Genomic DNA, 26,944 nt, shown 5'->3' with positions numbered 1-26,944 from the left:
ATTGGAAGAACGCGGGAAATGACCACCATCTCCTGACAGAATAATAGACTGAATAATGGACTGAATAAAGCCTGGTTTCCTTAACACTATGTAGTATGTCGCCGACCGACGCCGAATGACGCAGCTCAAAGATGATGATTATGGGAACACAGCGAGAGACGTCTGCGACGGATATGTCCAACTATGTTCCTATAAACATTTTCTTCGTCTGCCTTCGATCTATGTCAGTTTGTTACAGATTGTATTGCAAGTTGAAAACCAGGCTAAAACTAACCCAGTTAGGCACAAGGGCATAAAACATCAATGTACAACTCATTCACCTCATGACTTTGCGTTTGTTTAAAAAATTACAAAATATATTCAGGAAAAGGTTCATGCCGGATGGAACTTTTAGGAAAACTTAAAACAGCAAAAACTGCTTATATAATTTAATTTATAAGTGCGTTCACACAGCATAGAGTTGAAACCAATGTTACATTATTTATATATTTAGGTTGTGTAATGGCTATTAATTATATTATATTAAAGGTAGTGAAATCATGGCTCCAAACACATTTTCTGGAGCTATAAATTATGATTTTTATTTTATTCTTAAGTCAGGTAGTACCTGTTTAGTGATGCAAATGACCATAAAACACCACTACATGCACGGTTAGAAGTTGCTTACATTACACATTTATTTTGTTCAATGCCACCTTATAACAGAACCAGTAAAACGATACATAAACAAACATTTACATCCAACAGTTTATTTGAAATTAATATGCGTAAGTAAATGAAAAATTAATAAACGCACGGAGTAGCGTTGTTGTAGAATCTAAACACCTACATGGATCGCACATCCCATAACACACCTTTAGTTACAACATAATATCTCAAGTGTGGCCCTTTTATTCTAGTACGGACATACTCCTACACATCCAGTAGTTCCCCATAATGTCGGTGGGATGTAGAAATCCTACTGAATAATTCGTCTCTGAATTGATATATAATAAATATACATGCATGTTTTTGCCGCATTGACAAGACTAGTTCCAAACCCACTTGGTAATTTATATCACAGTTCATTGCATTACCTTGTAAGTAATATCACAATAAATAATGATTAACATCGACTAAAATATATCTTCATTTGATCTAGGTATGCTTTATCTGTTGGATGGGAAGATTCCTTTTGTGGCATTAATTAAATCAATATTGTCCTTTAATATTACGTGCTTGCTGATGGCACCTCGCCTGGAACTAGAAAACTTTGTCCTTGCACCCTAGACAAAAGAAAACGAAAAAATATATTCACACAGTAAAATGAAGTACTTTTAAAATGCAATTACAGAATCCATATTTTTAACTATAGGTGATCATTTATTCGTTAAAATGAATCTTTTTGAGATTAAATGAATGGCAAGGCATTTCAATCGAGAAATTAATTCACTCTGGTATTGGGTTTTATTTGATTGATAACTATGAAACAGTGCACGCCTTGTTTCAAGATGTTGTCATAAATGATCATTTATTCTTTTAAATGGGGGCAAGACGTAGCCCGGTGGTAAAGCGCTCGCTTGATGCGCAATCGGTTTGGGATCGATCCCCATCGGTGGGCCCATTGGACTATTTCTCATCACAGCCAGTGCACCACGACTGGTCTATCAAAGGCCGTGGTATGTGTTATTCTGTCGGTGTGATTGTGAATATAATATATATCTTGCTACTAATGGAATGGTTAGCAATGAATATATGTGAGTGTTTTATGTTTAACGAGAGTATTCCGAAGTTAGTAATACTAGCAATACTGAGTGTATGGGTAAAATAAAACAGTAGGGATAGTTGTCACCATTAAAACACACGATGGAAGAGCAAAGGAATACCGGTAATAGACATTATTCGAGATACAATCACTTTGCAATATAAAATATAATAGGCTCGTTTTCGATATGACCGGATGCTTTTACAACACGCCTAGTTTCGCACAAAATTGTAGTACTTAGTTTTAAAGGTACTCGATATATGTTTCAAGCACAAGGCTACTTGATACAGCGGTACTAGATGAAGTAACATTGCATCAATTATTGCCCAGATGAAACAAGTATTTTTGACAACAAACACTGCCACATTCATCACCAATGGCAGAACTTGTTGTGTTAACTGCTTTATTAAACGTTCGGTGCACCTCAAACCTTGAACCAGCCGAATGTTTAAAGAGACTAACTGGCAGTTAAGTTTTCACAACCTACGTTAATTTGGTTTGTTCACCCGTGAGCTAATTTGTGTATTTAACACATTTCACATGTCACATGTCACATACCGTGTACGCGGTATAACAGAAGAGAAAGTTTAAAGTTTGTTTTGTTTAACAATACTACTAGAACACATTGATTTATTAAACATCGGTTATTGGATGTCAAAGATATAGTAATTTTGACAGTCATATACATGTATAGAGGAAACATTTTGCCATTAGTAGCAAGGGATCTTTTATATGCACCATCTCTCAGACTGGATAGCACATACCACAGCCTTTGATATACCAGTCGTGGTACACTGGCTGGATCAAGAAATAGCCCAATAGGCCCACCGACGGGGATCGATCCTAGACCGACCGCGCACCAAGCATGCACTTTACCACTTTACGTTCCGCCCTCTTAACAGAAGAGAAAAACTCCCATAAAGCAATTTTAGGCAAAAAAAGAGAAAAAAGTCGGTCCATTGTCAGACCAAAGTTCCAGAATTGATGCAGCTTTTTTTTCTTTTTTTTAAATTACACAAAACAAGGTTGGTAATGTATATATTACGTCCTCCTTTGTCTTGGTACAAAACAAGGTTGGTAATGTATATATTACGTCCTCCTTTGTCTTAGTACCCTCAAAAATTTATTTGACATTTTCCATATAGCCAAAGCAATTTTTACGACTTTTTAAAACAAGCCATGCTACTTATTCAGAGCAACAGGACCTGTTTTAGAGAGAAATAAAAAACAGCTAATGGTTTAAGCTAGTCTCTATCTGACTTGGACCATTAGTTGTCTTTAATTTCCGGCAAAACTGGACGTTATATCGCGGGAAATTAAAAAACAAAAATGTTGACGCGCGAAGTTAAAAATCGACGGTGCGATTCAAAATCGACGCGCGCACTGATCAGAAACCAGAAATTTATTTTGTTTGCCTTACCTGTAACTCTTTGGATTCTGCTTTGTAAAGCATTTGACTGAGGTGCAGGACGCAGTCCACCAGGTCACGTTTGATGTATTTCGTGTAGTAGGTCAGAGTAGGCGTCCAGATCATGTCGGAGAGGAACAGAAGGCGCGCCAGGTACAACGTGCTGGCCGCTACTAGGGAGGCCGGGAAACGAACCATCTGGTGATTCGTCAGACACAAATCTAGCAAATACTCACAGAGATGATATTCCTGGAAAAAAAACCCACCCCAGAAACAGTGCCTTTAATTTAAATAGAGACAAATCGTGTAGTATGGTGTTTGTTGTGGAATTATGTATGTGTAGTGCGGAGTGTGGTGTGGTGTGTTTTGGTGTATGTGTAATGTGTGGTGTGGCTTGGTGTATGGGTAGTGTGGTGAGTGGTATGGTTTAGTGTATGTGTAGTATGGTATGGTATGGTGTGTGATGTGATGTATGTGTAGTGTGGTGTGTGTGTTATGTCGTTTGGTGTATGTGTAGTGTGGTGAAGGGTATGGTTTGGTGTATGTGTAATGTGGTAAAGGGTATAGTTTGGTGTATGTGTCATGTGGTGAAGGGTATGGTTTGATGTATGTGCCATGTGGTGAAGGGTATAGTTTGGTGTATGTGTAGTGTGGTGAAGGGTATGGTTTGATGTATGTGTCATGTGGTGAAGAGTATGGTTTTATGTATGTGTAGTGTGGTGAAGGGTATGATTTGATGTGTGTGTAGTGTAGTGTGGTGTGGTGTGGTTTGATGTATGTATCATGGTGTGGTATGAACAGTTCGTGGACTGGTAAATGTCAGTTGTTACTGGTTCGTCCGACTAGTCAGATATTTCCCATTGGTGTAAAGTATGTGTGGGGTGTGGTGGTGTGTCAAAAGAGAAGTGTTTACTTTAAAGAAACTTCTACAACCGTTTTTGTTTCTCAGTCTACGTCAATACAGAAGGAGTTTGAGTTAAATGTTTTGATAAGTGTGTACCCTCTACCAGTCAGTGCAAATTCCTCATTACACTGGCATGCAACGCATTTTAAATCATATTATAGAAAAACGACAGCCCGATCAGTGAAATAAGGTAAATGTAACACCTGGTCCGGAGAAATTCATTGTCGATACATGGGCTAGATTATTACATACCCATTTAATTTACTATAGTAATAAAGACAATTCTGACCGTGAAATAAAAATTTTTTATTGAACATACGCATGATACAAAATATTGCATGCGTAGTACAACGTGTACGTGTTTACCCGAATGACGTCACGTCCCCAGCCAAGAATGACGTTATGTTCCTAGTCAGGATGCTCAGCGTTATGTTAATTCCATAAATGTTAACCAACTTCACAGACAAAGTAAGTTGTGTAATTTAATTTAAAAAATGTTTAATCATAATATTGAAAGGTGGTATGTAATAAATACAGAACCACATAGCAGTTGTCAATGTGCTCTAGTGGTGTCGTTAAACAAAACAAACAAACATACCAGTTGTTTAGCCATGTTATTTATTGCACTCGTTTGTAGTGCGCAAGATTTATACCATATATATATTTATGGTATAATATTCTTGCGCAGTGTAAACGTGTTTAATAAACACCATGACAAAACAACTGGTATGTATGTATGTATGTATGTATGTATGTATGTATGTTCTGTCTATTGATTAGCATCACGGATTCTTTCTTATGGACTTTTTGATGGACAGAAAAATGCATGCCACTCTCTTTGAGGTATCAGTCGTAGAGCACAGGTTGAAATGAGAAATAGCCAATGACTTCTCTGTACGGGGTCGATCTTGAAAACCATCATGCCTGACGCTACGGCTGTATTAACGAATCACGTCCATGACTGAGCTAGGGTTTTACGTGCACTTTCAGAACAAGCTGTTGTAAAACACGCCATCACGAACATATCCACCCCGTGTACTAAGAATAAACTCCACCTACCTCTGTTGAGTGGGTCTGGGTTCCAATGAATCGTCTCAAAAAGGTTATTGGTGTAGGGATATTGAGATCAAACTGCAGGGCCTTCAGGACGACTATCTCCATTTCCAGGACTGCAGACACCGTGTACGTGTCGTCTGTCAGCTTACACAGGGTGGATATCTGAAATACACATAGGATGGATGTCTGAAATGCACACAGGGTGGATATCTGAAATACACAGGGTGGATATCTGAAATACACACAGAGTGAATATCTTAAATACACACAGGGGCAATGGGTTTCTGATACTGAACAAATAACCTTTCAGGACTTTATATCAGGGAGTCTACTTAAAGTACTTGTCCCCTTACCGGTCCCAATACATTTACGTGTCTCCTATGTTCAAGAGCCATAACTCTGTCAAAATGGGTAAATCGCCATGAAAGTCAAACTTGATCTGTAACCGTACATGATAAAGCTATAGAAAAGATTTCAGCTCAATATATTAAGAGAATGCAACAATAAAAGTCTAGAATTTGTTTTTCGTATCTTCCAAGTTTAAGGGCCATAATAGTACATAATAAAGCTATACACAGACAGACAGACAGACAGACAGACGAAGATGAAACTTATAGTCTCCTCTGGTTGCACCGGTAGGAGACTAAAAGGGGTCTGCAAACTGGGAATCGCGACTTTTGAACTAAAAGAAGGTCACTAGTGAGGTCTGTTATCAATATTTTGGGACAGGCTGGACAAAAGTGCAATTGTTTTTTTTTTACCAAAGACTCACACCAGGGTGTAGATCAAAAACATTCTCTAGAACCAAAAATCTGACAAATAGGTGGCTGTTGTTACGTCATAATTCAAAATGGCCTCCAATAGAAATTGCTTTTATTATTCCTATAAAGATATTTTAACACTAGACATAGTGTTGGTTCTCATAACAAAGTAAAATTATATAGTAAATTTGATATGAATGGTCTTTGTAACAAGTGAGCATGTCATACTGATCTATATGTCACTAGTTTTCAAGGGTAACCAGTTTTCGAAAACGGTATTATCTATTCAATATTTTCATGATTTATGTTCACATTCTAGGTATTTTTATATTATATATTTAAATGTAATCTACAGCATATAGCTATTAGAAGTGTGGATAATATCCTAACATTACTATTGTTGCTGCCATACATATAAAACTATTATTGAATGCTATAGAAAATATATCAATTATGTATTTTGAGGAGTCCCTAGCAGGTTGTAATTATTTTATCAATTTTTAGACATATATATTATTAATGAACTTTATTATATAACGTATGCAACTTATATGGTGTGTTTTTTTAATCAAAATAATTCTGGGTTTCTACCATTGGCTGGGATCGATCCCCGTCGGTGGGCCCATTGGGCTATTTCTCGCTCCAGCCAGTGCACCACGACTGGTATATCAAAGACTGTGGTATGTGTTATCATGTCTGTGGGATGGTGCATATAAAAGATCACTTGCTGCTAATCGAAAACAGTAGCCCGTGAAGTGGCGACAACGGGTTTCCTCTCTCAATATCTGTGTGGTCCTTCACCATATGTCCGACCGTAAATAAAATGTGTTGAGTGTGTCGTTAAATACAACATTTCCTTCCTTCTACCATTGGTAAATAAACGATAAACACGGTATAAACGAAACAAAGTATAGATGTTGTGAAGAATGTTACAAACTATTTGAATTCTAGCGGATTCCTGTTTTGGCATGCAATTACCCACTATTTGCCATATTCCAGAGTTTACTATGGAAGGAACTATTGACCTATAGTGAAGACAAATTAACCATTATGTTGTTGCTATTCGTCTGGAAAAGTGGCCATGGAATACCTACGGTAATATCTTGAGAGGTTCGCAATAGACTGAAGCTCTCTCAAAATCAGCTGGAATTACTGACTAATTTTAGTTATATATGACGGGCATGTCTGGTTCATGTTACACGCAACATGAACCAAACATACACACCAAGTGACCATTTTGTGTCAGAAATGTGCATGTGTCTTCTAAAAGTAATGATTTATATGGATAGAAGATGGAAATAAAGAGTCCTTCAATAGTGCTTCAGTGTTGGGATATAGTGCTACAAATTGTGACCTCAAACCTTATACTCAATGTTTCGGACAAAGCTGATATTTCACCTTACAACACCTTGTCTAATGCCCAAAGGATTTTTCTTTGCATTTGATCACTACATTTACATAGTGGATCACTCTTGCATGCATTTGTAACCAGATGCATACCAGTAGATAAACTAAACGCATCACTAGAAAGGTATTTCATTCAAGCAGTTAGCAAGTATGGTGACCTCCCTTTGAAAGAAATGTTCTGTTTTGGTCGTATTAAATACACGAAATGTCACTGATGATTTAGAGAAACTTTTAAAATATATATATACGATAAGTTGATTAAGTTCACATAATAAAAATATATAGATCCTTCTGTATTCTTATATCATAAAATTAAAGTATACCCACTTTTACCAGATACTAACAATCTACAGACGGAAAACAAGATGTTTTGACTAGGTACGAACATCCTCAGTACTTAATGATTGAGCACTCATTCAGATACTACATAGCAACATTTTCAACATTAAATTTTTGTTTTTTTGTTAACAATATGCTTCTACCATTTCTGTCACATGAATTGAAGAGAATGGTATATAGAATCGGTCAGATTTTGGACTGCTATTTGCAGTGTAGTGGAGTATATCATAACGCCATTCCACATACATGTATTAAGATGCTAACTATGTCACATTACGCAATTACTTTCTTCATGATTAGTTAGATAAGGAAGGAAATGGTTTATTTAACGACGCACTCAACACATTTTATTTACGGTTATATGGCGTCGGACATATGGTTAAAGACCACAGAGATATTGAAGGAGGAAACCCGCTGTCACCACTCCATGGGCTACTCTCTCGATTAGCAGCAAGGAATCTTTTATATACACCATCCCATGGACAGGATAGCACATACCACGGCCTTTGATGTACCAGTCGTGGTGCACTGGCTGGAGCGAGAAATAGCCCAGTGGGCCCACTGACGGGGAGATTAGTTAAGATAAATAAGAGATATTTGCTTTCTAAGATATTAGATAAGCAAAATACTCCTGAAAACTGGTCTACATAACATCAGGGACAACTGTTACTCGAACTGTTACACTCATTTAATGTTAAAACAAGAAGTAAAGTAAAGTTTGTTTTATTTAACGACGCCACTAGAGCATATTGATTTTTTTATTTTATCATCGGCTATCGGACGTCAAATATATGGTCATTCTGACACTGTTTTTAGATGAAACCCGCTGTCGCCACATAGGCTACTCTTTTACGACAGGCAGCAAAAAACTTTTATTTGCGCTTCCCACAGGCAAGATAGCACAAACCATGGCCTTTGTTGAACCAGTTATGGATCACTGGTCGGTGCAAGTGATTTACACCTACCCATTGAGCCATGTCGGTATCTGGATTAAAAATCCCATGCCTCGACTGGGATCCGAACCCAGTACCTACCAGTAGTAGACCGATGGCCTAACCCCTATTGGTTGAAAGTCTGGTCCTTGAGAATTTTTTTAATCTACACACCAGTGTGGGTCTCCAGTAAAAAAAAATGGCACTTTTGTGCAGCCCGTCCCCAAACAGCCCCAATTTGACGTTAACAGACCTGTAGATGCAGCCCATCACCAACTACCATGTTTTTCTTCGAAAAGTTTGAGGACAAAGGACATTATATTTGTCCCGGATCTAGTCAGGTTATGGGTTCTTCTCAACATTGACGTGTCTGAAACCTGATAAGACAGGTAAACAGAGTGCCTTACCTTCCTCTACACTAGGACAGGTAAACAGAGTGCCTTACCTTCCTCTACCCTAGGACAGGTAAACAAAGTACCTTATCTTCCTCTACCCTTGGACGGGTAAACAGAGTACCTTATCTTCCTCTACCCTTGGACGGGTAAACAGAGTACCTTACCTTCCTCTACCCTAGGACAGGTAAACAGAGTACCTTATCGTCCTCTACCCTTGGACGGGTAAACAGAGTACCTTACCTTCCTCTACCCTAGGACAGGTAAACAGAGTGCCTTACCTTCCTCTACCCTAGAACGGGTAAACAGAGTACCTTATCTTCCTCTACCCTTGGACGGGTAAACAGAGTACCTTACCTTCCTCTACACTAGGACAGGTAAACAGAGTACCTTATCTTCCTCTACCCTAGGACGGGTAAACAGAGTACCTTACCTTCCTCTACCCTAGGACGGGTAAACAGAGTACCTTACCTTCCTCTACCCTAGGACGGGTAAACAGAGTGCCTTACCTTCCTCTACCCTAGGACGGGTAAACAGAGTGCCTTACCTTCCTCTACCCTAGGACGGGTAAACAGAGTGCCTTACCTTTCTCTACCCTAGGACGGGTAAACAGAGTGCCTTACCTTCCTCTACCCTTGGACGGGTAAACAGAGTGCCTTACCTTCCTCTACCCTAGGACGGGTAAACAGAGTGCCTTACCTTCATCTACCCTAGGACGGGTAAACAGAGTACCTTACCTTCCTCTACCCTAGAACGGGTAAACAGAGTACCTTACCTTCCTCTACCCTTGGACAGGTAAACAGAGTACCTTACCTTCCTCTACCCTAGAACGGGTAAACAGAGTACCTTACCTTCCTCTACCCTAGGACGGGTAAACAGAGTACCTTACCTTCCTCTACCCTAGGACAGGTAAACAGAGTACCTTACCTTCCTCTACCCTTAGACGGGTAAACAGAGTACCTTACCTTCCTCTACCCTTGGACGGGTAAACAGAGTGCCTTACCTTCCTCTACCCTGGGACGGGTAAACAGAGTGCCTTACCTTCCTCTACCCTGGGACGGGTAAACAGAGTGCCTTACCTTCCTCTACCCTGGGACGGGTAAACAGAGTGCCTTACCTTCCTCTACCCTAGAACGGGTAAACAGAGTACCTTACCTTCCTCTACCCTAGAACGGGTAAACAGAGTACCTTACCTTCCTCTACCCTAGAACGGGTAAACAGAGTACCTTACCTTCCTCTACCCTAGAACGGGTAAACAGAGTACCTTACCTTCCTCTACTCTAGAACGGGTAAACAGAGTACCTTACCTTCCTCTACCCTTGGACGGGTAAACAGAGTACCTTACCTTCCTCTACCCTAGGACGGGTAAACAGAGTACCTTACCTTCCTCTACCCTAGAACGGGTAAACAGAGTACCTTACCTTCCTCTACCCTGGGACGGGTAAACAGAGTGCCTTACCTTCCTCTACCCTGGGACGGGTAAACAGAGTGCCTTACCTTCCTCTACCCTAGGACAGGTAAACAGAGTACCTTACCTTCCTCTACCCTAAACTAAACATGTTAATGATCTTCAAGTATTGAGGTGTAGACGGCGGGAAATTAAAACAAAAAAAGATTTCAAACATTTTGCAATTCTGACTCATAGTAATTTGAGAAAATCCGCTACATTTCTCCATTAGCAGCAAAAGATATTTATATGCACTTTTTGACAGACAGGAAAGCACACACCACGGCCTTTAACCAGTTGTGGTGCACTTGTTGGAACGAGAAAATCCCCAAACAGTTGAACGGATCCTCGAAGGTGGTTCGATCCTGCGATGTAAGCACCTCTAGCGAGCACTCGACCGACTGAGTTAAATCTCACCTCACCTACCCTAAATTAAACTATTACTGATTTTCAAGCAGATGCAAAACGCTAGGAATGGTATTGGGGTGTGGATGGTGGGAAAGTTTTTAAAAAACGTACGTATCTAGTGTAAATATTCTCATTGAAAACAGTGAAATTTAAATTTTGTAGCCACACCGCATCCAATGTAAAATGAACTCAAAACATCTAAGTTCACACTGAATACAGCTACACCGTAAGCGGCAGTGATATCGGGTGTGAATGAGCCCTAAACTGCGTACCTAGAGTGAACAAAGTTTATTTTCTTTAACGACACCACTAAAACACATTGATTTATTAATCATCGACTATTGGGAAGGAAGGAAATGTTTTATTTAACGACGCACTCAACACATTTTATTTACGGTTATATGGCGTCAGACATATGGTTAAGGACCACACAGATATTGAAGGAGGAAACCCTCTGTCGCCACTTCATGGGCTACTCTTTTCAATTAGCAGCAAGGGATCTTTTATATGCACCATCCCATAGACAGGATAGCACATACCGCGGCCTTTGGCGTACCAGTCGTGATGCACCGGCTGGAACGAGAAATAGCCCAATGGGCGGCTATTGGGATGTCAAACAACGGTAATTTTTACATAGAGTCTCAGAGAGAAAACCCGCTACATTTTTCCATTAGTAACAAGGTATCTTTTATATGCACCATATCGCACAGACAGGACAGCACATACCACGGTCTTTGATATACTAGTTTTGGTGCACTAGCTGGGACGAGAAATGGCCCAAATGGGCTCACCGACAGGGATCGATCGACAGTGTGAATGAGCCTTAATTCGCGTACCTCGGGTGGAAAGCGTTCGATGTATTTGGCCGCAATGAGGAGACACGTTATTCCCAGCAGCTGCAGCAGTGTCAGTCGCAGTTTATGGACGCTGGTGTAGCGGTCAATCATTGCCGCCGTCAGGTGAAGCGATTCTTCGTTTAAATTCTCGTGGTTCTGTAAAAAAACAACAAACTGACACGATGAAAAGTAATAAAAAAAAACAACACTAGAATTCCTGTCCTGAACGGAGGCGCCGGAATTGGCCAACACCTGCGCCCATGACAGACATACGCTACAAAAGCTTTCTCTGAATGTGCACGTTAAGCTCTATGACTTGACCTGGTCTGACCTGACCCACTAGAACTAAGTCTAAACACATTCCAGCACATTCTAAACTATAGCTATTAGGGGTCTTCATAAAAAGAGACTATTTCATGAAAGGTTTTTTTTCGAATACGATTTTATGTCAACTCGTGATGTGTGAAAAGCATATTTTACCTAACTGCGAAAAAACACAAAACACCATGAAATGGTCTGTTTATATAATTTCTAATTTTTGACAATATATTTCACATTTTGTTACTGTATTTCGCTTATCCTTTCGAAAACCCCTCTAAACCGAACATCCTTGGGTTTTAAGAGTGTGACGGTACATGCTCTTAATTTCTTTTCGCCTGTGGCGATATTAATTGTTTTAGAAGGCCGTGTGTAGTTCCAAATGCACTTAGCCCAGATGGGCAATTTGTTACGTAATACCTTCGCGCGACCGTGCATTCCAATATGCACTTAGTCCGGCTGTGGAGGCCATGTGGCCAGTAGTTACGTAATACCTCTGCGAGTGCGGTTTTTACAACCGTGATTTTGGCGAATGGCGACAGCCAGTCTGACGATCAGAGAAAAATATGCCGGCGTGGTGGCTGTGGAAAATCCAGATGATACGTGAGGTACCGCCTTGTACCCCCAGGCGATATTCGCTGTCTCTGAGAGTTTTGAATAAATAGCTAGGATTTTAGATATTTCGAGGAGAAACATAAGGAAGGCTCCAGGGGATCGCTGTCCGTCCGGACTGGTAAATAATTTTATTTCTGCTCTGTGTATAACCTTGATGTGATTGATGTGACTTTAAATATTTTAATACTGTATTATACCAATATTATTTAGACGGTGCTGCCGGTCATCTGACGCAGTAATCTGTAGGCTCACTGTCCTAAATAATTATAAAAAGCTTAACCAGTCATCCTAGAGGACCTAGGTAAACTGTAGGTTATTGTCTTTATTGTGATAGGTACCAGTATTAATTCTGTGTTACAAGGTTACTGAATGAGTAGTTAAGGGTTAATTAAAAATTAACCAGTTAGGAATAGAGTTGTAATTCCTTTATTAATTAAGTTCCCCTGGAAGCGTTTCTCAATTATCACACGTTATTGAACGAGTAGTAAGGGTTAATTAAAAATTAACCAGTTAGGAATAGAGTTGTAATTCCTTTATTAATTAAGTTCTCCTGGCAGCGTTTCTCAATTATCACACGTGTGGGTGTTGTGTCACGGTGAAGTGATTAGCATATTGTGTAAACTAGACACCTAGAGATTAACTAATTAAGTGATCAGTTCTGGGTTGTTATTATTGTTGTTATTAATTAACTACTGCGGCAGTACATTTGTCAGCGTAGGTTAATACAGATTCCAAAGTGTATTGTGTTTTTGTTGTGTTTTCTAGTGAACTAAACGTGCTATAATAATATATACTTTATATAAGATCTTATCTCTGATCATACCTAGACGAGCCACAAGCGGGTATAACCGCCCGTTACAGAGAGATCTAATAGATATACAGTTAGGAGAGATATTTGGACAATCGTGTTTCATTCAGTTACGGGTATTATAGGATCCCCGTGACAAAGAGGTATTCGGTTTAGAAAGGTTAAGTCATGTACTGATTGTTAAAAAGGGATTAACACGGTTTTGAGGTAATTCCGGTTTACAGTGGGCCCGGTTTTGAGAGGTTCCACTGTGTGAAATACACACACACACACACCACACACACACACACACACACACACACACACACACAGGTGGAAATCGATCCTACGATCCGTTACACCTCAAGCTCGACCACTGTGTGACATGCTTAGCTAGCAGTTAGTTACATAATTAGTGATTTCATAATATCCAATAGCCATTACTGTCATGTGCTATTTTAATTACTGAGGATATATTAAAATGAAAGAAAAATAATTTTCTATCTAATGCATCAGATACATGGTGATTTAAAGAAAGTATCTGTATTTCCGTGATTTCTCGTCTAGTTATGCTGTCGTGAACAATAGAATATCACATGTTTATCAGCTACCAGTAAAACGTGCCCGGGAACCTCAAATCAAAACCATTACGTTCACTTTCTTCATTTACCTGAACTTGGTTCAACCAGTCCATTAGAATCGCTCGCATCCTTGGTGTAACCTCAGACTCGTTTTCTAGGAAATTCGAAGGGAATCTCCATTTAACTTCAACCTCCTTAACAAGAAAAAAATGGTCACATTTAACTTCAACTTCCTTAACAAGACTATTGTCCGAACCAAATTGTTAACAACTACAAAACATTACTCTCCTACCTTTAATTGCCGTTAGATTTCCTCCAAAGTTTGTCCAGACACAAATCGCAAAAAAACCCCACTACAAATATACAGATTCCACATACAAGATTGCAACGATGTCGCCGATATTGTCTTTGCTGAGATTGCATAGGGAAAAATACATGCAGTTTTCTGCCGTCTGCCATGTTGCTTGTTTATGGAATACCCTTCAAGAGGGGTGAAAGCCTCCAAAGTATGTGACACAATTAATATGAAATCGATGATCTCTAGTGGTATCATTAAAATAATAATAATAATAATAATAATAAAAAATAATAATAATATAACGTCATCACGTTTGCTTTTATATCATAACATGTTATGACGTTGTTAGATTAAGTCCTATCCTTTCACCCCTCCTGAAGAATATTCCATAAAAAGTCAAAATGGCAGCTGATACAAAATTACATGTTTTTTTCCCTATGCGCTCTCAGCGAAGTCGTTATAGGTGACATGGTTATCATCTGGTATGTGGAATCTGTGTCATTGTAATGGTTTTTTCAAGATTTGTGTCTCGACAAACTTTGGAGGAAATCTAACGGCAATTAAAGGTAGGAGAGTAATTTTTTCGTAGTTGTTAACAATTTGGTTCGGACAATAATTTATAATACACATTGTGACACTGAACTTCAACCTCCTTAACAAGAAAAATTGTCACATTTAACTTCAACCTCTTTAACAAGACTAATTTATAATACGCATTGTCACATTGAATTTCAACCTCCTTAACAAGACATATTGTCACATTTAACTTCAACCTCTTTAACAATAAATTGTTACAGAAAGAATGATGAAAGTGAATGCAGTTTGTATGCGTTTCTATATATGTGTGTTATATATGTTTGTAGTTAGTTGACAAACATGTACGTAATTGATGATATCGTAATATTGTTAATTTACGTATGTGTACTTAACTGAACGAACCTTTAGGTAATTGATGATATCACAATAATACTATGTATGTGTATTTAACTGAACGAACCTGTAGATAATTGACGATATCACACGCGTATTCCGGACACAGGAAGACCTTGGTGTGCGAGTCTGCATCGGCCACTCCAGACGAAAGTTTGCTCGGACTGGGCTGTGTGAAGAGCTGGTTGTCCTCCACCACTTCCATACACTCATCTGAGGAAAACCAGAAACATAAGCAACAGTGTTAGCTACTAATGCAGTCTCACTCATCTGGAGAAAACCAGAAACATAAACAAAAGTGTTAGCTTCTAATGTAGTCTCACTCATCTGGAGAAATCCAGAAACATAAGGAACAGTGTTAGCTACTAATGCAGTTCACTCATCTGATGAAAACCGGAAACATAAACAAAAGTGTTAGCTTCTAATGAAGTCTCACTCATCTGGAGAAATCCAGAAACATAAACAACAGTATTAGCTACTAATGCAGTCTCACTCATCTGGAGAAATCCAGAAACATAAAAAACAGTGTTAGCTACTAATGCAGTCTCACTCATCTGGAAAAATCCAGAAACATGAGCAACAGTGTTAGCTACTAATGCAGTCTCACTCATCTGGAGAAATCCAGAAACATAAGCAACAGTGTTAGCTACTAATGCAGTCTCACTCATCTGATGAAAACCAGAAACATAAACAAAAGTGTTAGCTTCTAATGCAGTCTCACTCATCTGGAGAAATCCAGAAACATAAACAACAGTGTTAGCTACTAATGCAGTCTCACTCATCTGGAGAAATCCAGAAACATAAGCAACAGTGTTAGCTACTAATGCAGTCTCACTCATCTGATGAAAACCAGAAACATAAACAAAAGTGTTAGCTTCTAATGCAGTCTCACTCATCTGGAGAAATCCAGAAACATAAACAACAGTGTTAGCTACTAACGCAGTCTCACTCATCTGATGAAAACCAGAAACATAAGCAACAGTGTTAGATACTAATGCAGTCTCACTCATCTGGAGAAATCCAGAAACATAAGCAACAGTATTAGCTACTAATGCAGTCTCACTCATCTGGAGAAATCCAGAAACATAAACAACAGTGTTAGCTACTAATGCAGTCTCACTCATCTGGAGAAATCCAGAAACATAAACAACAGTGTTAGCTACTAATGCAGTCTCACTCATCTGATGAAAACCAGAAACATAAGGAAAGTGTTAGCTTCTAATGCAATCTCACTCATCTGGAGAAATCCAGAAACATAAGCAACAGTGTTAGCTACTAATGCAGTCTCACTCATCTGGAGAAATCCAGAAACATAAGCAACAGTGTTAGCTACTAATGCAGTCTCACTCATCTGGAGAAATCCAGAAACATAAGGAAAAGTGTTAGCTACTAATACAGTCTCACTCATCTGGAGAAATCCAGAAACATAAGCAACAGTGTTAGCTACTAATGCAGTCTCACTCATCTGATGAAAACCAGAAACATAAACAAAAGTGTTAGCTTCTAATGCAGTCTCACTCATCTGGAGAAATCCAGAAACATAAACAACAGTGTTAGCTACTAATGCAGTCTCACTCATCTGGAGAAATCCAGAAACATAAGCAACAGTGTTAGCTACTAATGCAGTCTCACTCATCTGATGAAAACCAGAAACATAAACAAAAGTGTTAGCTTCTAATGCAGTCTCACTCATCTGGAGAAATCCAGAAACATAAACAACAGTGTTAGCTACTAACGCAGTCTCACTCATCTGATGAAAACCAGAAACATAAGCAAGAGTGTTAGATACTAATGCAGTCTCACTCATCTGGAGAAATCCAGAAACATAAGCAACAGTATTAGCTACTAATGCAGTCTCACTCATCTGGAGAAATCCAGAAACATAAACAACAGTGTTAGCTACTAATGCAGTCTCACTCATCTGGAGAAATCCAGAAACATAAACAACAGTGTTAGCTACTAATGCAGTCTCACTCATCTGATGAAAACCAGAAACATAAGGAAAGTGTTAGCTTCTAATGCAATCTCACTCATCTGGAGAAATCCAGAAACATAAGCAACAGTGTTAGCTACTAATGCAGTCTCACTCATCTGGAGAAATCCAGAAACATAAGCAACAGTTTTAGCTACTAATGCAGTCTCACTCATCTGGAGAACACCAGAAACATAAGCAACAGTGTTAGCTACTAACGCAGTCTCACTCATCTGATGAAAACCAGAAACATAAGCAACAGTGTTAGATACTAATGCAGTCTCACTCATCTGATGAAAACCAGAAACATAAACAAAAGTGTTAGCTTCTAATGCAGTCTCACTCATCTGGAGAAATCCAGAAACATAAACAACAGTGTTAGCTACTAATGCAGTCTCACTCATCTGGAGAAATCCAGAAACATAAGCAACAGTGTTAGCTACTAATGCAGTCTCACTCATCTGGAGAAATCCAGAAACATAAGCAACAGTTTTAGCTACTAATGCAGTCTCACTCATCTGGAGAACACCAGAAACATAAGCAACAGTGTTAGCTACTAACGCAGTCTCACTCATCTGATGAAAACCAGAAACATAAGCAACAGTGTTAGATACTAATGCAGTCTCACTCATCTGATGAAAACCAGAAACATAAGGAAAGTGTTAGCTTCTAATGCAATCTCACTCATCTGGAGAAATCCAGAAACATAAGCAACAGTGTTAGCTACTAATGCAGTCTCACTCATCTGGAGAAATCCAGAAACATAAGCAACAGTTTTAGCTACTAATGCAGTCTCACTCATCTGGAGAACACCAGAAACATAAGCAACAGTGTTAGCTACTAATGCAGTCTCACTCATCTGGAGAAATCCAGAAACATAAACAACAGTGTTAGCTACTAATGCAGTCTCACTCATCTGAAAAAAATCCAGAAACATAAGCAACAGTGTTAGCTACTAATGCAGTCTCACTCATTTGATGAAAACCAGAAACATAAACAACAGTGTTAGCTACTAATGCAGTCTCACTCATCTGGTGAAGCTAGAAACATAAACAACAGTACTGGCTCCACCCAGAGCGAGGTGTAACAACCACTACACCAACTTGCTCTCCTTAACCTCTAACAATTAACAACTAATCATTAAACCACTGTCTTGGACAGACAAACCAGATAGCTGATGTCTGTGCCCAGGAAGGCGTCCATGAACCCTAATTGGATATAAACACGAAAAAAAAAAAAAAAAAAAAAAAAACGAACAAACTAGTGTTTACAATATCTCTCCAATTATTATCGTACTTGTAGTCAGTCAAGCCTACCGCACTCGAGAGCCACCAAGCTGAGCAAAACGTTACTTGAGACTTTTTACTCAGCTGATAGCTCTCGTATGCGAACAATTTTACTGAGTTTTTGGTCTCTTATGGTCATGAGGAAAATATACTGAACAACATTGAAAACGCTCCACCAGTTGATAACAAATGTGAATGGGGCGTATATCAGCATTAAAAATATCAATGAATAAGTACCGTACTACCTTATAGACCATGCATGATGACGAATAACTTACATAAATGATTGCCTGGACACCCATGAAACACAATACCAAAACAACACATTGCATGCACAGCATGAAAAACGTTAATTGAATTTGCAAATCATGCTGATTGGGGCTGTAAAAGATGATCTCTGAAAAGCCAATTTCATTTATGAAGTAGTCTTTGAGGGAACGTTAAACAAGTGATGACAAGTTTGACAGCTGAGGAACATGAACGTGCCTTATGCATACTTCAATTCGGCATTTCGAGTTGAGTCATCGCACAGCGGTTTGGACGCCACCATTCAACAATCACTAGATACCAGCAGACAGGAACCACCAAGGACCGTCCACATCCAGGCCAACGACGTGTTACGACACCACGACAAGATCGCCATATTGTTCGCCTCCATATTCGTGATCGAACGCTGCCAGCTGCCAGGACTGCATCAACCGTTCAAGGTCGATGAGGGGTTATCAGCGCGGACACTGTGCGTCGCCGTCTTTGCTCTGCTGGGTTGCGTGCTCAACGACCATATGTTGGACCTATCCTGACTGATCGACATCGAAATGAGCGCCGACGTTTGGAAGATATCGTCATTGGAGATTACAACATTGGCATGGTGTGCTATTCTCTGACGAATCCCGTTTCCATTTAAGGAATGCTGATGGTCGGTTGCGTGTGTAGCGTAGGCGTGGAGAACGTTACCACAATGACTGCCTTGTCCAGACGGATAGATGGTGTGGAGGGCGTGTCATGGTGTTGGGCGGGATCGGTTATCATCACCGAACAGCACTCCATGTTTGCCGTGGCAGAATGAATGCCATTTACTACCGGAATAACGTCTTGCAAAACTACGTCATTCCCTTCTTTCATCAGCATCGGGATATGCACACATTTCAGCAAGACAACGCCCGGGCGCACACAGCACGTGCTACAACACAGTATCTAGCTAACAATAATGTCCCTTTGCTTGAATGGCCAGCACTATCCCCTGATTTATCGCCAATAGAGTTCTTTGGGATTACCTTGGTCAACGCATCTCACGTCGTCCACAAATGAATAACCGTACAGAACTGGAAAACGCACTACAGCAGGAGTGGAATGCTATCCTCCAAAACACTATTTGCAGACTTATCGGGTCGATAAGAAGACGTTGCATGGCTTGTGTTGCTGCAGCTGGTGGTCATACGCGTTATTGACTTTTCATTGTGACCCCATGGGTCTTTCATACGTATATAAATTAAAACTAATCAATGATTGTGCATCCTTTTTTGTTTGTTGTCATTATCAATCATCCATCTATTGATGTTCACAACAAAAAATATTCATTGCTCAGGTATTCTTTTCGAAATCCAAACATTTATTGGAGGTGCGTTTTCAATGCTGTTCAGTATATATATTGTTGGCCATGCATGGCATAAATATCACCGTGTGCGGGCTACGTGAGCTATCAGCCGAGCTGTTTACAAACTGACCAATGGAAACACGAAAATTACTTCAGAGTGACGTCATTGTACAGTCGTAAGCAAACTAGCTCAGCACTTACCTCATCGTGTGTGGTGAAATTGCTATGAGCCAACAGCTGAGCAAAAGGTCTCAAGTAACATTTACTTGAGCTGATAGCTCTTGTCTGCGGTAGGCATTACTAATCAGTAAGAAAATGTGAACCTTTTATCACGACATAAGACGGTACCGAGACTTCAGCCAGCGCTTTCACTTGTACCTTGGCTTTTCGGGTCTGTCTGTGCGCCGACTTATGTCCTGCAAATAGATTGTCGACAATTACTGGTGTAAACTGCCAAGTTCTTCATTCACAAATCACATACTCATATACGAAGGGAGACTGGTGTCACAATAGCTTTTAATTACAGTGAGAACTGCAATAAAGAACATGTCACATGGTCTCAATATAAATGGGCAGTTGAGAAATGTAGCTTGATACATATGTGTATATAACTATTATACATATCACATACTTAAAGAATTTGATAACTTTGCAAATCAGATGTAAATTAATCGAGCTCACGGTACTAGGTGTATTGACATTTAAGCTAACGTACTTGGTTGACACTCCATCATTGACGTTTGCATTCATAGTCATCGAATAAAAACATTTCAATAGCAATGTTACACTGAAAATTCTCCAGCGTTCAGAAAACAGAAAATGTTAAGCACTAGTTTATTTTGATGTAAGGACATCCAAAATGACGTCATTCGAGTTTTGACATCATTTCCATTCAAAAAGACATCGCGCCAAATATTCTTACGTCATTTGAATATCTAGTAATGGCGGACTGGAATTAAAGTTGTGTGTACAGTTTACAAAAACACGTTGTATTAAGCTTGATATTATATGATAAAGAGATTAATACCCTTGAGTGTTTCGGTATCGTCATTATCATATATTAGGAATACAAATAATGCATTATGCTCGCCGGAGGCTCGCATAATACAATTTTTATTCCTAATAATTATATGATATTGACGATACCGAATATATATAGATAGATAGATAGATAGATAGATAGATAGATATATATATATATATATATATATATATATATATATATATATATATATTATCTATATCTATACTTTCCTCACAACCAGTACATTTCATACAATAAGCCTCACTGCTTTCAATGGGAAATAATCCAAGGGACACACACACCAATGTAGATCGATAATACGCCCCGTCACATCTCAAGCGGAATCTCTTTCCCAGAGTGGTATCGCAGTTGCTGTGTTTTAGAAGGCATATGCTAATATTAATGACATTCATATGCGTAAAACCAAGGCCTCCGACTTCATTAAATTACCTGGAGTCGTAGGAAACTTGGACTTGACGCCCGTCTGAAGAATGATGGGCTTCTTGGAATGTTGTCGAGTGGAAGGAATGGTCCCCGCCTGTATGTTCGTACATTCTTTAAGTACTTTACGCTGAAGTTTAAAAAAAAAGTTATTCATGAAAGCAAATACAACCATAAGTTATCTAAATAATAACAGTTATCTAAATAATAACAGTTATCTATATGCCTGAACTCTTGTTTCACGTGTAGTTACTTCATACACTTAAAACAGAAAACGTGCTCACATATTACTTTCGTTTTCTTTACTTTTTTTATTTAAAAACAAATATATTTAAGTTTATTCACGGACAATATGTAATAGTTATACCCACACGTTACGAGGTGTATCGGTGAATATCCCTACAGTTTTGTTCGTAGGGCGCCGAGGAGGTTCTCATGACCAAAACTATTGAGATATTCACCGATACACCGAATAAGTGTGGGTATAACTGACTTATACCCCACTTAAGGTCGAGTTAATATTAGTTCTATGGCAAATAAAATCAATAACTAGAAAGTAGTAAATAATGAAACGAAAATAACGTGGACAAGACGTCGTGAACCCCGCATTTTGTTTTGGATCAGTGAAGATGTCTATTTCAGTTGTTCGTGTCGCACGTTTGAAGTAGTTTTATATGGTGTTTTAGGGCAGTACTGGTATCGGAATATATACTAAAAGGCATAAGTAATTGATAAGTATTTACTGCCGTGTATGAAACGTTATAACATAGAAAGAGAAATGTCCGAAGGTATGGAAACGAGCAATAGTCCATGAAAAGGGCGCACCTGCCATATGCAAATGAGCCACATCACTAGAGGGGGTCCAGAGCGAAGTTCATACAGTCAGTAGCGAGTGTGTCCACATTGAGCATTAATACAGGCCTGGCACCGTTGTCTCATTGAGGCCACTAAACGCTGGAGAAAGTTCTTGGGAATGCCATTCCAGATCTGAAGGAAGATCAGCCGGAGTTCCTGCAATGTTGTCTTGGCGAGGGGTTGTCACGGGTGGTCGGCCATTACGGGGGCGGTCCCTGACCTGGTTGTTTTATTGATATCGTTGCCATAAATGCCATATGGTGTTTCTGTGGATGTTGAATTGACGTGCGACGTCACGCTGCGGGGTCCCAGATTCAAGCATCTCTATGATTCGCCATCTGTAATTTTCACTGAGGCGTGACATGACGAAATTGCATCAAACAGTTCACTAATGGTGTTTTTCTGACTTCTGGACTTCTGAAGGATGCTCAGAGTTGAAATGATTTGCGACTGAATGTCTGGCCTTTTATAGTGAAGACTGGTCAGGATTTCTCCCGAACATCCCATGTTTCATGCACAAGGCATGTAATCGCTGCAACAACTGCATGGTTGCATTTCTTCGAGTTGTTTCATGCACATTTTCTCTGGTTTACATCCATAGATCCATTCACAAATTAATTACTCCAAACAATCCATCTCACAATAACGTTTGCCTTTTAGTATATTAAAACTTAGGGACGTAGTTTATATTTCTCGGGATGGGAATAGTATGGAGAATTAAGTACTAAAATGCTATTTCCGAGAACATTTTTATATTTAGATCGTCTAAAAGAAACCTTTTATGATATGTAGAACTAGAAATAATATTTAATTTTGGGGGGAATTTACTGGACACCCATACCACACTAACTACAGCTCTTTACATTGCATGATTTTTAACAGACGTATCGTGCCTGTAAATATCTCGAGGTAACTATTGTGAATAAGTGCGCATGTGTAATTATATTGCTATTTTTATTGGTTGAAATATTACGAAAACATAATTTGAACTTTGGTATATGCAAATGATGTCACCCAGCAAACTAATTTTTGTAGATGGCTTGTCTATTGGTTGAAATATTACGAAAACATAGTTTGAACGTTGTTATATACAAATGATTAGTGTCACTGAGCAAAACCATTTTTGTCTTTATTTTGTAACGGCGAATTGTGAAAGACAGTCGTAGGTGTGAAAATAAGCCAGCGAAAAGAAAAAAGACTTTGAAGGCCAGAATGGAAATTTTGTTTATTTAAATGGACTTCACTTTCTGAGCATTTTAATTTGGACAATCAAGAAGATTTTAAATTCTAACTGCAGGAGGAGAAATGTTTTTGGAGACAGTTACGCTACTGATTCCCGCAAACACGTCTAAAAACACGTGGTGTTATATAATACAGTTTATGACAGCTGGTCGTGTAGCACAAGGGAAAAATTCGTCTACATTCCCCAAATATGGATACCTAAAGACTTTAATCAAGTGTTGAAGGATTTAAAAGACAATGCGTTACAACCGAACATTGCAAGTGTGAAAGTGACGGAAAGTGTTAGTAACGGTCGCGCAGTAGTGCGCTTCTTCAAATGACATGTGAACACGTGGTCATCAAATATAAGAGAAACGACGGAAATACCTTACGGATTTCAATGTAAGTTATGACAATAAAAGTTCATTGTATTATTCATCATTTTTGTTTGTCTTTTGTTTTGTTTTAAATACAGGTGTAGTTAAATGAAAAGTGTAGGTGTATCATTATACACTTACACGTTTCCTACACTTTGTATTATGTATTGTAATACATCTACACTTTTAACACAAGAAACCATGACAACGAGACTAGAAGTGGGGTATAACAACTAACCTACTTTAGGCAAGCCATGTCATGCAATAAAGGAGCTTTACTATAAAATCCAGTGGCTAATACAAACTACAGACACCTTTTTATTACCATCTATCTAATGCTGTATATCTTAAAGATCTAAGGAATTTCCTAACCGTAGGTGCTATTCTGGTATGGCCTATTCTCAGATTAGGTTTTCCCATTCACAACCAGTGCCTAACAACTAGTATTTCAAAGTCAGTGGTATGTGCTGTCATGACTGGGGGGGGGGAGTGCATATACAAGATACCTTGCTTCTATGGAAAAATGTAGTGAGCTTCCTCTAAGACTACACATGAAATATATGAATAAGAATGTTTGACATCCATGATTACTAAATCAATGTGATCTAGTGGTCTCGTTAAACAAACAGTTTAACCCTTTTTGACAGTTTAAGTAAAAGCAGTGTATTTACTTCATATTTCTCTGAGATACATCCGTCTCGGTTCACCCAGCCAACGAATCCGCACTGCACGCTGGGAAGGGCTCGTGAGTTTTCCTTGTCGTTCAGCGATGGCCATTTCCCCGCCACCGGGCGAGTCTCCGCCTTATCCATCTTGCAGGCATTGGCATTCATTCTGGAAAGAAGAAGCATTTTGAGAGCACCGTTGAACCAATACATGTCCCCTAGGGTGATATTTAGAAATGATAAACAGCAATTCCGCCCGTGACGATTACTAATTATGTCATCATTACCCAGTCCACCAAGTAAACTATATCTTGTCACCTGAAATACCATCAGGTACTCAACGCTTACCAAAACTGGTGACTTCTTGGATGGAGCTTTTGAGTTATCTTCTTTTTTAAAGTTATTTACTGAATATCCGCCATTGACATTTTAAACTCTGTAAACCGGAATTCCCTCAAAACTGGACGTTTTTCGCGGTCCCTTTTTAAATATCTGTACAGAAGAGAACCTCTCTAAACCGGATACCTCTTATGACCGGAATTTTTACTTGGTCTATAGGGTGTCCGGTTTAGAGGAGTTTCACTGTATAAGAATGGAAAATCACCTGGGTATAATTTTGATGAGTACTTTTTTTTAGTTGAAACAATATATGAAGTGGATTAGGGGTAAAATATCCTTCCGGTATCCACCTAATGTGTTTTTAATTAAAACATTTAGAGTTTAAAGGGTTTTTTTTAGTTTAAGGACACCACTAGAGCACATTGATTTATTAATCATCGGCTATTGGATGTCAAACATTTGGTCATTGTGACACGTAATCAGAGGAAACCCACTACACTTTGCCATTAGTAGCAAGGGATCTGCACTTTCCCATAAAAAGGACAGTACATACCACGGCTGGGAGCGAAAAAGACCCAATCAGAGAATTGGGTCCACCGAGCAGATTCGATCCTTTGATCGAAGCATCTCAAAGCGAACGCTCTACCAACTGAGCTAGATCACGCCCCTAAAACATTTAGAATACATTTTTTTTTTCACATGAGCGCCACGCGTGCATTGCACTTAAAATATAATTTCATTTACATACATCTTCAAGCTTTCACGTATCAATGAACACAAGACATTGGGCAGGGTGTGGGGGTAAAACAAATGACTGCTTAAGGTAGGTGACTGCTTAACATAGTTGACCGATATTTGACTGATTCGTTACTTAATTATGTAATATATCGTGGAAGTTAAATATGAAATGATATCCTGAAATAATAATACCTAGAGAATAAAATATAAATTCATGTTCTTTGACTTAACTTCCAGGATATCCAAAAGGTATTTTTTAAAATCGATACGTCTAGTCAGAATCACCGTTAACAGTGTTTATTTTGCCAAGATGCCATTTTAATTGTATTGTTAAAATTCTAATACCGCTTCATAATGACAATATATTTATATTTATTTGAGAGAGAGAGAGAGAGAGAGAGAGAGAGAGAGAGAGAGAGAGAGAGAGAGAGAGAGAGAGAGAGAGAGAGAGAGAGAGAGAGAGAGAGAGAGAGAGAGAGGGGATGTAACAGGCAGTTAAAGGGACAGACATACAGGGAATAAAAACATGCTGGGACCGAATGGATCAACATATATAGCGTCTACCTCTATGGATATTTTCCATATAGTATCGGCACATAATCCACACACCCACCCACCTTCCAGATGATTCGTTTATCACAGTGACTTAATGACGGAATGTAGTTCAGTGATCTTTAAAAAATCAACTTACCAAGCGATCTGTTTAGTAAGAGGACAGCAGAACGATCAGTCCCAATGTACACGATGACAGACAGGTAAAGTTGGGACGTTGGTCGGTTAGCGTCATGGCTTGCTTGTTGACATGTCAGTGAGTAGTAGTACACGCACGTGCTGTACATGTCGCCCTACATTTGCTTCAACAAACGGCTTCATCTAGCAGCCCATTGTATTGATGTGTCACTTGTCAGTGAGCTATATTAATTCTATTAATAATATAATGTGTGATATTTCGTATTAAATCGTAGAATATATGCGTGTGATAATGAGTATTTTAAGATGAACACTTCACGACAGAAGCTCGATATAACTCACTAAGAAAGTGATCGAGTCATGTGCGATGGGTTGTAGGGTCGATCGTCTCCGGTGGACCCATAGGAGTTTCCCCTTCACGAGTGACTCACGACTGGTCTGTTGATGTCAAAGGCTGTGATAGTCCTGTATATGAGAAAGTGCTTATCACAGCTCTCTCTCTCTCTCTCTCTCTCTCTCTCTCTCTCTCTCTCTCTCTCTCTCTCTCTCTCTCTCTCTCTCTCTCTCCCATGTGTGTGC

The 26,944-nt window shown here is 39.1% G+C and overlaps 1 protein-coding gene across 1 annotated transcript; it reads right to left on the bottom strand.

The window, feature by feature from the left end:
- Positions 1-368: 368 nt before the first annotated feature.
- On the bottom strand, positions 369-26,479 carry LOC121372667 (putative cyclin-A3-1). Its single transcript, XM_041499113.1, has 10 exons — positions 26,367-26,479; positions 24,605-24,767; positions 21,490-21,610; positions 20,339-20,431; positions 15,231-15,376; positions 14,025-14,129; positions 11,635-11,790; positions 5,116-5,274; positions 3,165-3,401; positions 369-1,265 (listed from the first exon to the last, which is right to left on the bottom strand). The coding sequence occupies exons 2-10, from the start codon at positions 24,764-24,766 to the stop codon at positions 1,149-1,151; spliced, it is 1,296 nt and encodes a 431-aa protein (XP_041355047.1). The 5' UTR covers position 24,767; positions 26,367-26,479; the 3' UTR covers positions 369-1,148.
- Between the last annotated feature and the right edge of the window lie 465 nt (positions 26,480-26,944).

The sequence above is a fragment of the Gigantopelta aegis genome, chromosome 4, assembly GCF_016097555.1.
Source record: "Gigantopelta aegis isolate Gae_Host chromosome 4, Gae_host_genome, whole genome shotgun sequence".
NCBI lineage: Eukaryota > Metazoa > Mollusca > Gastropoda > Neomphalida > Peltospiridae > Gigantopelta > Gigantopelta aegis.
The sequence above is the reverse complement of the archived record's forward strand: the minus strand, read 5'-3'. Positions and strand labels throughout refer to the sequence as shown.